This window comes from Takifugu flavidus, unplaced genomic scaffold (assembly GCF_003711565.1).
Source record: "Takifugu flavidus isolate HTHZ2018 unplaced genomic scaffold, ASM371156v2 ctg499, whole genome shotgun sequence".
Taxonomy (NCBI): domain Eukaryota; kingdom Metazoa; phylum Chordata; class Actinopteri; order Tetraodontiformes; family Tetraodontidae; genus Takifugu; species Takifugu flavidus.
This window is the reverse complement of record NW_026622114.1, coordinates 2,417-16,469: the sequence shown is the minus strand read 5'-3', so window position 1 is coordinate 16,469 and position 14,053 is coordinate 2,417. Positions and strand designations below refer to the sequence as shown.

General features: G+C 39.6%; 1 protein-coding gene and 1 pseudogene across 1 annotated transcript; both read right to left on the bottom strand.

Annotated features, from left to right (window-relative positions):
* Nucleotides 1–5,806: 5,806 nt before the first annotated feature.
* Nucleotides 5,807–6,715, bottom strand: LOC130520732 (uncharacterized; the record flags this gene model as incomplete). The annotated part of the gene is made up of 1 exon (XM_057024443.1): nucleotides 5,807–6,715. A coding segment is annotated over one exon (723 nt), but the record flags the coding sequence as incomplete, so codon positions are not given.
* Nucleotides 6,716–9,190: 2,475 nt separating this feature from the next.
* Nucleotides 9,191–13,667, bottom strand: LOC130520733 (uncharacterized; annotated as a pseudogene).
* Nucleotides 13,668–14,053: the final 386 nt, after the last annotated feature.

The window sequence follows — 14,053 nt, the reverse complement described above, 5'->3', positions numbered from 1 at the left end:
CGTATTCGCACAACTGTTCAATTCGGACACCGAAGAAGAAAGAATTCAAGGGATTCCTGGATGAGGATGAACTGATAAAGTGATCTTTACGTGTTTCTTTTGTGTGTTTACAACTTAACAAGGCTGGTCATACTGTGAATATGGAAATTACCGTTTGAACAACGTTGTTATATTGCTATTGCTATCGCTTTGCACTACTTCGAGAGTTCAAGTTACCGTATATTGTGTTTGCACTAACGTTTGATTTACCGCAACGGTACTACGTGATAAAAATGTTGCACTAAATCGAAGATTTATTAAACTCCACTATCCACTTGTGATAAAAATGTTGCACTGCCTGTTATAACTCGCTGTTATTAAACGAACTGTGTTACGCGAAAACACTACGTCACTCGGGAAAAAAATAATAAAACAGCTGTTTATTCGTTTTGGGAGTGAATTTAGTTGTGTGAGAACGATGGTTTGTATTCTATTAATAAAGTTTGACTGACTTATCTGGCTGTTTATTGACATTCCTTTTAGCGCAGCTCGATCTAGTGAACGCGTCATGAAACCACAGGCACTACGCAGTTTCTATGCTATGCGCCTTATAACACGGTGCGCCCTGTGTATGAAAATATTTCTAAAATAGGCTGTTAATTGAAGGTGCGCCCTATAATACGGCGCACCTTATGGTTGTGAAAATACGGTACTTTTCAAAAAACAACAAACTGGGATCCATCCAGGGTGCTCCCAGCCTCTCTTACTGTAGTAGAGTCAGGAAACATAAGATTATCTGAAGCATCACTGATTGACATAAGTGTAAACACTTTTATTCACATTTCTCTGTCCTTTTCTGTCCAATGTGTTAACTCCTGCTTCGTTGAAGCATTTTCAATTGATATAGAGTATTGATGCTGTTGGATTGCAATACCTCTCGTGTGTCACTGCCAATCCGCGTGTTCTTTAAATGAAGACTTCAAGTAAACAAATGCCAATTTCAAAATGTATTTAGCACATAGAATCAATTCAAGATACAATATTACAGAGCTCCGGGCCAGTTCATAACCCTAACAACAACAAAGTCAACTGTCAGGGCATGAAGTCTGACAACCTAACTATCCCTTGCCCAGTCTTTTATAGAAAGACATATGTAATTATTGATGCTAATTCAGTCCAATCCAGTCCTTCTTCTTGGGTGACTTCATCTTCTTCTTCCTGCCTCATTTGGTGTTGGTGCAGTCCTTCTCCATTGTCTTCTCAGATGGCCAGGTCAGAGGGCTTATTCCTGTCCAGGAACTTATCAATCACCAGTAAATTATGCTGTCATATTTTACGATGAGGGTCTACCATTTCCTGTCTGCCTGGCTCCAACTGTCTAAGCAGTATTCATGTCAAAGAAGGGTCAACTGACTTGCTTATGTGTATTCCTACTAAAGATTATATACTATCCCTAACTTCTAAACTAACTGTAAATAAAACAAAAACATATAGTATAACACATGCTAATAAGATAAAAGATGCTAACAATATAAACTAATTCTCTTCAATGCTGTCAAAATAGTTTTGGTTAAGTATTGTGCCAGAAAATAGATCAGGCTGACTGCAGGAATACCAGTCAAGATACCAAATATACAATCTGATGAGCAAAAGTGAATTTAACATCACCACAAAAATCCCCATTTACAGCCCCTACACCTCACTCACAATTTACCTTTGATAAAACCATTGCCTTAAAAAAACCCATCAGCAATCAAATTTAACAAATGCACCTCATCCACCACCCATCTCACAAGGAATCCCTCAAAGACTCAGTGGTTGAGCACCTCTATTTCTTGAAGTACATCTTCCCCCTTGCGAACATCATTCCTTGTTTCTGTCTTTGTTTCACTGCTATGCTGATGATATCCAACTCTCCATTCATACCAGGAGTCTGTTTTCTTAAATCCTCATTAAACTTTAGCATCTTCAGAAACCTCTCATAACCTACACTCATGCCGGAGGCCACATACCCCTGCCCTCCAGAACATACACTAGCTCTCCATTCAACATTGCACACCTCCAAACAGAATTCGTCCACATGCTGCAACAGCACAATAGTAGGCCCCAGCCTTGTAAATATTCAGGTTCTTCATGGAAAAATTGTAGAAAGAGGTGTTTTTTAATCCTCCCCCAAAACACTGTTCTTCTTTGCCTCCATGGGTGTAATTGATCTCTAGTTCCGAGTCTCCTGACTTCTTGAACCAGTAAACAGTGTTTTCCTCATCACAGGTCCCAGTATGTACTCTGCAGTTCAGAGTCACAGAACCGTTTGTCTGAACAGACTCTGAGGGTGACTGATGGACCAGTCAAATGTAAACTCATAACATGGACCATATAGATCTTTTCAAACTGAAATGCATACATATATATGCAGTAATACATTGCTGAGTCTGAAATGCTAAATTTGCAATTTCAAACTGCTAGTTACCCTCTGTAATATTCACTGAAAACAGCAGTTCTTGAATTCCTTGCTGAAGACTGCATTGACATTAAAATATGGAAATGAGTTTTGGCTTCCCCGACATTAACAAACAAACCACTCACTGGATGCACAAATGAGGATGTTTCATCTGTCAAGAATAAATGAAACCAATAAAGTTACCTCGAACAGTTCATGTGTAGATGTTTAGAATTAAGTTATTAAAATGTTCACAAGATGATCAAACTTACCATAAAGGACGAATAAAAACAAATTTAGTGATTCCATTGTGACGAACCTCTCTAGATGAATGCTGACATCCTCCATATATTCACTACTCATGATTCAAAAAGTGAAGTTGATTGTCTAGGAAGAAGTGACACTCACTCTCCTAGTTTGGAAACATTGAAGACTTGTTAGGTGGATCACAACTTCTCTAATGTTGTCAAGGCCATCTGATGAAAGTTAGCTTATGTGAAAAAGCAGCTGCTTGAGTACAGCAGGAAGTAATGTTAAACTCATTGTTTATTTTCAGGGCACCACTGATGTCTATATAAAATCCTCCACCACAGTTCTATGAAATCTTAACATGTTTTTAGCAGAAAGACTAAGAGGACTTTGTAAAGTGTTGAACTAGCCACCTGATACAACAGAAAACATGTAGTACATGTACTAAAGTCAAACTCATTAAATCAAACACAGAAGCTAGATAGTTTGAATGTGGTGTAGGAGAAGCCATCTGAGCCCGGCTAGGACACCATCATTAAACAGAGGGGGAGGCCCGAGGTTTAATGAGAAGTTGTCGTTCACCGTGGTTCTCCGCTGCCACGGAAACGGACAGAGCGCTGGATGACGGTAGGCGAACACTCCTTCACAAAGACTATGAGGCAGCGGTGGGCAAGTTATGCCACCATATGCAGGTGGATTGTAGACACATGGGCTATGATACCGTCTTCATGTATTGTAAGAGCTTTCACAAAATCAACGCTGAAGCGGAACTGGTCGGTGAGTCTTATTCAGATGATGAAGAAGAGGAATTTGGGATGTTGGACATTGAAATAGTGCAGCTGTTTAATTCAGATACAGAAGATGAAAACTTTGATGGTTTTGTAGCGGAAGAATGAATATTTTGTTCAATAAATGTGACGAAACTCACCATTTTACTTCCGTTGTCATTTTTTACTGTATGTTTTAGCATGCGCCTAATAATACGGTGCACCTTATGTATGTTCTAAAAACAGATATAGTACCCACAACTGAGACTGCGCCTTTTATTACAGTGCGCCTTATGGTCGTGAAAATACGGTAGTTCAAAAGTGCCATAATCATAATATTTTCAAAGATTATGATTATGGCATAACGATAATATTTGTAAAGATTATGCTTTATGATTATGGCACTTTGTGATCAGTAATCACAACATGATGATGAAAGTGGCACAACACAAGGGGAGACACACATGAGGTGAACTGACACAGGGGTGGTACGGTTATGTAGGGGCTAAAATGGCTGCCACAAAGCAAGAAGGTTCCTGCAGTCAGGGGGGCTTTTTTGTGCAGAGTTTGCCTGTTTCCCCGTGTCCATGTGCATTGACATTAGAAGTGAATGAGGGCATGAACAGTTGTTTGTCTTTGTGAGTTAGAAGTGGGATAAGCGGCCACCTGTCCCCTAAAAGAGATAAAGAAGTCGAAGACTGATAGAGGGATGGACAAAAATCCCTTGGCCAGTTTTTTCACAATTCTAATAAAACTGTTGAAGGTCTTTTGTTGCAAAATAAAGTTTTAATTGATTATATCTTAACAATGGCAGCTGTGACTGCTTTTCATCATGCTGAATGCTGATGCACCAATTAGGAAGCTAACCAAGGTCTGCAGATTCAAAAAGCAGCAGACAGATGTCAAGGTTTCAGTTGTATTGGGAATCTTGAGCAGGTAGTAATTTTTAATTAAATCAACAATTAATATTTGTATTGTGTTCAATTTTGTTATCTGTTTTTTTAGTCTTTATGCTGCAAGTTTTACAAAAAAGAGGTCAACAAAGATAGCTAAACGTTTTCTAAGCTGCTGGCAAATTGGATCCCAAATAAGCAAAAATTGTTCCTGGGAAAAATCGTTCCGGGAAGGAGAGACCACGGTGGCCACAGCAGGAGTACGCCAACCCTTTGGATAATACTACCCCTGCCTTAGCATTTCTATGTATCCAAGACATAGCCTGTTGCTGTTTACATGGTCATGATCACATAATGGAGCATTTGTCTCATCCAGTGGGTGTTTTGGTCAACTTAATAGTCCGATGGATATGAATGCTTGTGAAAACCATTGTTGCAGCTTTTGACTTCACAAATTAAGGACTGCAACAGCACGATACAAGCTTTGTCTTCATAAAATGAATATAAATATATGGAGGTAATCTATCATTTGTCGACATGGCCAGAAAAAACAACTTTATTAGGAAAACTTTGTTTCATCGAGATTGATAAATGATACAATTGAAAATGTAGAAACCGGTATGAGTAAATTCAAAATACTTAATTAGGTCCTGTGTTAAACTGCAATGACAACATGACATCTACAGCCTCACAGCAGAGTACACACATTCTGTCTGTTCTGCATTGATCTGTCTGTTCTGCATTGATCTGTTGGGCTGGTTTTCCTCAAAGCTGCATAATGGAGGTTGTTTTCCTCTTGGTAGCCCTGGAGATATGTGATAAAGGGTAAGTTAGTGTGTGTAAATAAGGATTATTTATACATATAAACTTTAAAAAAAAAATCAAAATTGTCTCTACCTCTGCATTTGCTCGATGAAGCTTGGACTCTTGATTGAGAGTCTGTTTTAAAACACAGGAAGAGATTTTTTTAAAGTAATTTTCCCAGTTTACCTTTAAGAATCTTCAAAATATATTACATCAGTTACCCAAAGAGTGATGACTGTTTTTCCTTTTGTCATAAAAACTGAAATGGATAATAAAACAACCACAATGATGGTAAATATCCAGGCCGCACTGAGGAAATACACCAAAACAAGATGGTTTCCTTCATCTGTAACGAGATGCATCAGAAATTGTGATATCTGCGATGCCGTTTCAGACAATCATTTAAGTATTTCAACAAATTTGTCCTCTCACTTTATATTAAGCTAGTTATGATGTCATTACTGTTTAATTCAGGGAGACAATAGACATCGCCAGTCACAAATTATTTTATAAAGTAACAATATAGAAACAGAACCTATACTGACATAAAAAGTAATGAGTTAAAGTGATACTTTGACTACAAATATATGTTTTTAAAGGACTGTCACAGTGTCCATGTACAATTCAAACCAGGCTTTAAATGTTACAATTCTCCTCATTTTAGATACTGAAAGCTCTGTGTAAACAGAGAATTGGGGGTTATTTAGGCCATATCTGTTTGAACTGGTAAATGTTTCGATAAAACACTATATATAAACCAACTGAACAGAGCTAATTAGGATAACCTTTTTATGGACAATTAAATAAATTACTGGATGCTGTCTTAGTATTTTTAAAACTAGATAATATGTAAATTATTTCTACAATATACAGAAAATAATCTGCACAAAATTAGAGCACTCACCCTCACACACCAGCGTGGTTCCATTTCCAAACAGAATGTGTCCACATGCTGCAACAGCACAATAGTAGGTCCCAGTCTGAGAAGTGTTCAGGTTCTTCATGGAGAAGCTGTAGAAACAGGTGTTGGTTTTCCTCTCACACTGCTTATTCCCGCCTGTATCGTTGTACATGAGTCCCAGTTGAGATGGTCCAGAGTTTCTGAACCAGTAAACAGTGTGATCCCCATCACAAGTCCACCCAGTATGTACTGTACAATTCAGCGTCACAGAACCTTCTGCTTGGATAGACTGAGTTGCTGACTGATCTATGGTCAACCCTGAACCCTCTACAATGACATTATGACCTTCTGTAAAGTCAAATACATTTAAATACCGATTTACACAGTAATAGGTGGCTGAGTCTGATAACACCAAATCTGTTATTGTCAGATTAGTTCCATTGTTACCAGGATGTAGTTGGAAACGTGGATTGGTTTTGAAGTCATTAGCACATCTACAATATTTACTTGATATCCAGTACACACAGATCAGAATCGGCCTCTCTCCCAGAGTTTCTTTAAACCAAGAGATCCTGCTAGAAAAATCATCTCTGTGAAGACACGGCAAAGTCAGGTTCTGTCCAGGTTTGACCAAGATATTATTGGTCTTCCAATTCAAAGATGGAGAAAATTCCATTGTAGCTGTCTGAGAAAAAAAAATACAATTAAAAATGAACACCGTTTAATGTTTAATCTAGAATTTTGCAAATGATGCCATAAATAAACAAAATACAAACAAAAAAGAAATCCTCACCAAATTTCTCCAAACATATCAGCCAGAAGATCAACTTTGCAGATGTCATCTTGCTCCAAGTTTTGGGCTGAGTGAAGAGAAGACTGGTCCTTTTTAAACTGATAAATGCTGCACTTGTATCTGATTGGGCAGCTGGAGATGACTCGAGGGTGTGAGATACAGGAAACACGATCACTTGTAATGTCAGATTTGCTTGATAAAATTGATGTTGGAGAAATCAAAGGGAGATTTAAAGGTTAAAAAAACCCACAAGAAAAAACTTTGGATTCCCTTAAGAATAGGATTTTGCTTCATATATAAATAGAATTCAATTTGAGTTGAGTTATAATGTGCATCATTTCTAACCAATCAACAACAACCAACCACCAACCAGCAATCATTCTTTTTTATATTTTCCATGTTGCAGTAATGCATCCAGTAAATGCTCACTAATTATTATGACAGACAGCTTTTGGAAAATGATGCAGCAACGAGGGGTAGCATGGGCTCAAACAAGATTGTTCACGTAAGAGGGAGCAGATTCAGGTATTAGTCTGTCGGTTAGCATGAATGACATGATCTTAATGTGGGCAGGTACAGTAGACCTCTATCAGCAGTGAGGTGGCATGGGCCTGCTTTCGTTAGACTATCTGAATTGGTGGAAATATGGGAGATCACCATGGCTTGTATCAGCATTTGTAGGTTTAATGGCCTGGCTTTTCTGAGGTTGGATACGGCAAAGTGACGGGATGACAGGGAGACTGATGCTACATGTGGTGGCCCTGCATCCATGCGGATATGTCTGAGAGACATGGTGAGATCTAGTCTGAGCCTGAGGGTTAGTCTGGGGAAATGAGACGCAGAACTGGGTGCCATGTGGAAAGCACTGGTATAAAACACCATGGGAGACCATGGGATGATTTGCCTGAGCAATGTTGCGTATATGGCAAAGAGCAGCAGCCCCGGCACCGATCCTTGGGTGACCCCAGTGGAGAACTAGTGATGAGCCAAAAGTTGATCATGCCACGACACCCTGAATGAATGCCCAGATAGGTACAATTCAAAACAGGAAAGTCAGAGCAACACCGCATTGGTGGCCCTGGCCCATAGACAGTGGCCCTGAGGAGAAGACAGCAAGAGAAGCTGGAGGAGGAACTGATGAAGATGTAAGCACTCTCTGTTGCACATGGATAGAATCAACACGGAGTATATCAGAGGAACTGGAATATTGTGTTTTTGTAAGCCTATAAAATCATGAATTAGTCCACTTATTAACCTATATATTAAACAAAATGTATGTACTCAAGTGAATGTGTCATTATAATCTAAAATATAATCTAATCTAAAAATGTTTGCATACAGACAATTCGATGGATAAATGTGCTTAATACAAACAGAAATAACACTATTGACAAGAACATGTGTTGATGTGACTGCAATGGGGATCACATTAACATTACAGCAATGTCATTTTCCTTACACTAGTTGTCTTTGAATGCCAAGGTCAAGAGAGTGAAGCGATGTAGTTTGACTGCTGTGTGTTAAGACACAGCAAAGACTTCCTGTTTGAAACCACCAAGACAGAAGGGGAAAAGTCAAGCCCACCATGCAAGTATGTACAAGTATTACCGTCATAGCTGCAGCACAATTAAAAAAAAAAAAAATTCTGACTGTGTTACAAAAAACACATTTGGACATTTTAGACAATAAGGGCTGCAACTTTATTTGAATCTTATTTTAGAAGAAGATTGACTGCAGGACAAAATATATAAGTACAGGATTATTTTTAAACATGTCAAAACTTTAAGTGTTTTGCATCATAGTCTAAAAACATGGCTGTACGTATGGTAACGTATGAATGGTATGGTATATTACTTGATATTTCTTTACATGATGTGTACTGTATATAATTATGTAATGTTTTATTCCAAGAAGAAGAAGAAAGAAAGAAAAGAAATATGATTGCAAATGCAAAAACAGACAGCAAACAGGTCGAGCAGTAACTGATGTTGTGGTTTTGTTTCTACTGCACAGCGTCACATGTGGGGGTGTGTAAGCTAACACCTAGGGTGTCTACATAAGTTCTCATCATACCCTGTGTGTCTTATTCAGATAGACAAGTTCTAAAATTTATATGCCACACTAAATTAACAGCTGCACATTCTGGATTATTTACAGTCTTTTTCAACTTCAAGGATATTTTTTTGTAAAATAAGAAACATTCAACAGCTGCAAGTGCTTGTTGGAAAAGTCACCACCAATCTCTTTGGTTTTCGTGACATTTAGCTCCAGTCAGTTGTTGCACCAATCAAAAACCTGGGGAAATAAAGCCCTGGAGATACAGCCTGTGGCAGATACTGACTGTTGGAGGACAAGACAATCAAGTGTGTGTTGGTTATTTCCTCCTTTATTGTACCAAGGATCCTGAACATCCTGAACAATGTAGAATGTACACAATAAATCAAATATCTATAAATCACCACAGAAGAGCCTTTTTCTATTTTGTGAGTTTTCTGAAACTACAAGATATCTAAAATTGTTGAAAATGGTCATTTTTCTATTCTACTGCTTTACACTGAAGTAAACACATTCAGTCCAGGTATGTTCTCTGTTCATCTTCTTCCACAAAACAGAACCATCTGCATCTGGACAATCCTGTAAATGACACAATGAACTCAGTGCATTTTGAATATTTCATGAACAACTTTATTCTGACTAATAGAAAATACATTTGGTTTGAATAGAGGTGGTCTTACATGCGATTTTGAAAAATAAAATGGAATGTTAGAAATGTAAAATTACACTCTAAAATAAGCCCAGAAGTGTAATTAATCACACCTTTATAATTGCAGCTGTGACTGTTCATCATGCACACCGAGAAAGCCAGATACTCTACCAGAAAGGTGCTGAATGATGATGCACCACACAGGAAGTAAACTGAGAACTGAGAGTATTTATCATTTGTAGATGAACACAGCAGCAGACAGAGGTCAAGGTTTCAGTTCCATGGTGAAGAAGAACAGGCAGTAGAGCTTGAACAAGTACAGGTAGCGATTTACTCCAACCACCAGTTCTGTTGAATAAGTTTTTCTCAAGTACCCAGGCTCTGAAACCAATGAGTTGAGGGGAATGGCCTTTTATTGCAAGTTTAAGCCAATTAAATAATTGTTTTTGAGGTTCATAATCTAAATCCAAGTTATCATTGTCAAATTCCTAGTTTGGCTACAATATTTCCACACAACTTTTTTCAGGTATTTGCAACTCAGAAATTATCAGGAATAAAACTTATCATAAATTGCACCTTTTCGCTGAGGAGTCACCTCTCTACAGTCACTGTGAACATGTCACACTGCTTTGAAACATGTAATGTAAAGAACAAAGACTTTTGTGCTAGTAGCCAGATTTGCCAAAAACCAGACCTGGTAAAACTAGACAAATCAAATAATCAATTCAAATTCCTGAATCCAAGTTAAAGTCATAACAGTCGAAACTCAGAATACCGGAGTCATGAACATAGAAGGTAATTCACCCTCAAACACCTGTTTGGTTCCATCTCCATGTAAAATTTAAAATGGGCTATAAATGTTACATTTCCTCCACATTTTAGAAACTAAAAGCTCCATATAACAGAGAATCAGGGATATTTAGGCCATATCTGTTTAAACATAAGGTTAATTTTTCTAACAATCGCTATATATTTTGAAACCAACTGAACAGAGCTAACTGGGGTAACCTTTTTATGGACAATAAAATAAATTAGTGGATTCTGGCTTAATTTTTTTAAAACTGGATATTATGTAAATTATTTCAACAATATATATATAATAATCTGCACAAAAATATGTAGCACTTTAACAACTTGTATAAACCTTTTGAATAAAATGATTTCAAACACACTCACCCTCAAACACCAGCGTGGTTCCATTTCCAAACAGAATGTGTCCACATGCTGCAACAGCACATTAGATTGGATTAGATTAAACTTTATTGTCATTACACATGTTACAAGTACAAGGCAACGAAATGCAGTTAGCATCTAACCAGAAGTGCTTAAGTAGCGAATAAAACTGTGATGGCTATATACAATATATACACACAATGAATATGTTTATGATATCAATCTATATGTTTGTATTTACAGAGTTCACAGATATGTAAAGGGTATATAAAAGTCTTTGCAACCAAGATAAATATATATACAGGCTGTAACTATGGTGCTGAATTTCCTACAGGATCAATGTTTTAACTATACAATAATGATAAAATATGGTAAGAATGTGCAAAGTATGGAAAGCAGTGCAAGTAACCGGAAGTGGGTAGTGCAAATAACAGATGTAAATAGTGCAGGGAGGTAAAGTGAGAGGGGTTGGAGTTCAGCAGGGAGACAGCAGTGGGGAAGAAGCTGTTTCTGAACCTGGTGGTTTTTGTCCGGAGGCTCCTGTAGCGCCTCCCAGAGGGCATGAGGGTAAACAGTCCATGTGCTGGGTGACAGGAGTCTTTAGACCTTCTTGGCCCTCCTGTGACAGCGCCTCCTGTATATGTCCTCAATGGAAGGAAGAGAAGCTCCAGCTATTCGCTGGGCGGTCTTCACCACCTTCTGCAATGCCTTCCGGTCTGAGGCAGAGCAGTTCCCATACCAGACCGTAACACAGCTGGTAAGGATGCTCTCGATGGAGCAGCGATAGAAGTTCACCAGGATGTCTGAAGAGAGGTGGTGTTTCTTCAGAGTCCTCAGAAGAAGAGACGCTGGTGAGCCGTCTTCACCAAACTGGAGCAGTTAGTCGTCCAGGAGGTCCTGTGAGAGGTGGATCCCCAGGAATTTGAAGCTGGACACACACTGCTCCGTTGATGTGGATGGGTGGGTGGATGTCCGTCTTCCTCCTGAAGTCCAGGACAGTTCTTTGGTTGCAGGTTGTTGTTGTGGCACCACGTAGCTAAGCGGTCCACCTCCTCCCTGTAAGCTGATTCATCGTTATCCTTGATGAGGCCAATCACCGTGGTGATTGATGATGGTGTTGGAACCATGTATAGCTCTGCAGTCGTGGGTGAAAAGGGAGTAGAGGAATGGGCTCATCACACAGCCTTGTGGTACTCCAGTGTTTACAGTGAGGGAAGGAGGCAGTGATGATCTAACTGCACATGTTGTGGTCTATTGGTCAGAAAGTCCAATAACCAGTTGCAGATGGAGGTGCTGATGTCCAGATCCCTTAGTTTGGTTATCAGCTTGGAGGGGATGACAGTGTTAAATGCTGAACTGAAGTCTATGAACAGCATTCGGGCGTATGTGTCTTTATTGTCCAGCTGTGAGAGGACAGGGGTCCAGGGTTGGGGGGGAGACAGGATTTGAGTTGTGCCAAGACCAGCTGCTCTAAGCACTTTGTTATGATGGGAGTGAGTGCTACTGGACGATAGTCATTGAGACAAGCTGGGGTGGAATGTTTTGGTACTGGCACGATGGAGGTGGATTTGAAGCAGGTCGGCACAACTGCATGAGCCAGGGATAGATTGAATAAGTCCGTCAGGACCCCTGCTAACTCCGCAGCACAAGTTCTGAGCACGCGTCCAGGGATGCCATCGGGGCCCGCAGCTTTGCGTGGATTGATCCTGCTCAGTTCCGCTCTGACATCAGTGGTAGAGAAAGTTAAGGGTTGGTGGCCAGCAGTCAGCTCTACCTTGCTCGCTTGTTCTTGGTTGTCCTTCTCAAACCGAGCATAGAAGTTGTTTAGCTCAATGAGGAAGGAGATGTCGGTTGAGGGGGGAGAGGGATTGATGGGCTTGTAGTTGCTGATGACCTGAATGCCCTGCCACATAGATCGGGGGTTGGAGTTGGAGAAGTGCCCTTCTACCTTCAGCTTGTAGTCGTGTTTGGCTTTCTTAATACCCCGCTTCAGGTTAGCTCTGGCTGTGCTGTAGGTTTGTGCATCCCCCGATCGGAAGGCGATGTTACGGGCCTTCAGCAGGAGACGGACATCCCTATTCATCCAGGGCTTCTGATTAGGGTACATGGTGATCTGTTTCTGGGTGGTGACACTGTCTATAGAGGTGGAGATGTAGTCCAGTACAGATGAGGCATAGCGTTCAATGTCTATGTAGGTCCCAGTCTGAGAAGTGTTCAGGTTCTGCATGGAGAAGCTGTAGAAACAGGTGTTGGTTTTCCTCTCACACTGCTTATTCCTGCCTGTATGGCTGTACATACATGAGTCCCAGTTGAGATGGTCCAGAGTTTCTGAACCAGTAAACAGTGTGATCCCCATTACAAGTCCACCCAGTATGTACTGTACAATTCAGCATCACAGAACCTTCTGCTTGGATAGAATGTGATGCTGGCTGATCTATAGTCAACCCTGAACCCTCTACAATGACATAACTTTCTAGAAAGTCAAATACTGTTAAATACTGATTTACACAGTAATAGGTGGCTGAGTCTGATAACTCCAAATCTGATATTGTCAGATAAGCTCCTTTGTTACCAGGATGTATTTGGAAACGTGGATTGGTTTTGAAGTCATTCACAATATCCAACATTTACTTGATATCCAGTACATACAGATCAGCCTCGGCTTCTCTCCCAGAATTTGTTTAAACCAAGAGATCCTGGTAGAAAAATCATCTCTGTGAAGACACGGCAAAGTCAGGTTCTGTCCAGGTTTGACCAAGATAAAATTGGTCTTCCAATTCAAAGATGGAGAAAATTCCCTTGTAGCTGAAAATTAAACAGCAAGCACAAAAGGAGGAAGATTAATATTATTAAGAAATTAATAAGAAAATGTGCAATTAATAATATATACATACTGTATATTCACCTCACCAATTTTCTCTAAGCACATCAGACAGAAAACAAACTTTGCAGATGCCATCTTGCTCCAAGTGTTGGGCAGAGTGAAGAGAAGACTGGTTCTTTGTACACTGATAAATGCAGAGCTTGTGTCTGATTGGGCAGCCAGAGATGACTTGAGGGTGTGACATACAGGAAACACGATCACATGTAATCTGGCTGATAAAGATGAAAGATTTGCCTGAGAGAACTAATATGTTTAGCGATCTATTTTCTGTCATTTCTCCCTTAATTGGTGCGAGTGCTGGCGCATAGGCTTGCTACATTTGGGCAGGAAGTGCACGCTGGACTAGTTCATGGCAAGACAAAGATCCAGTGGTTCAAGTAAATGCTCAGTAATTAGTTTCATGAAACACTTGTTTGACCATGTTCCTTTAGGCATTTATAATTGCTTGTGTCATGGGGGGAGGGCT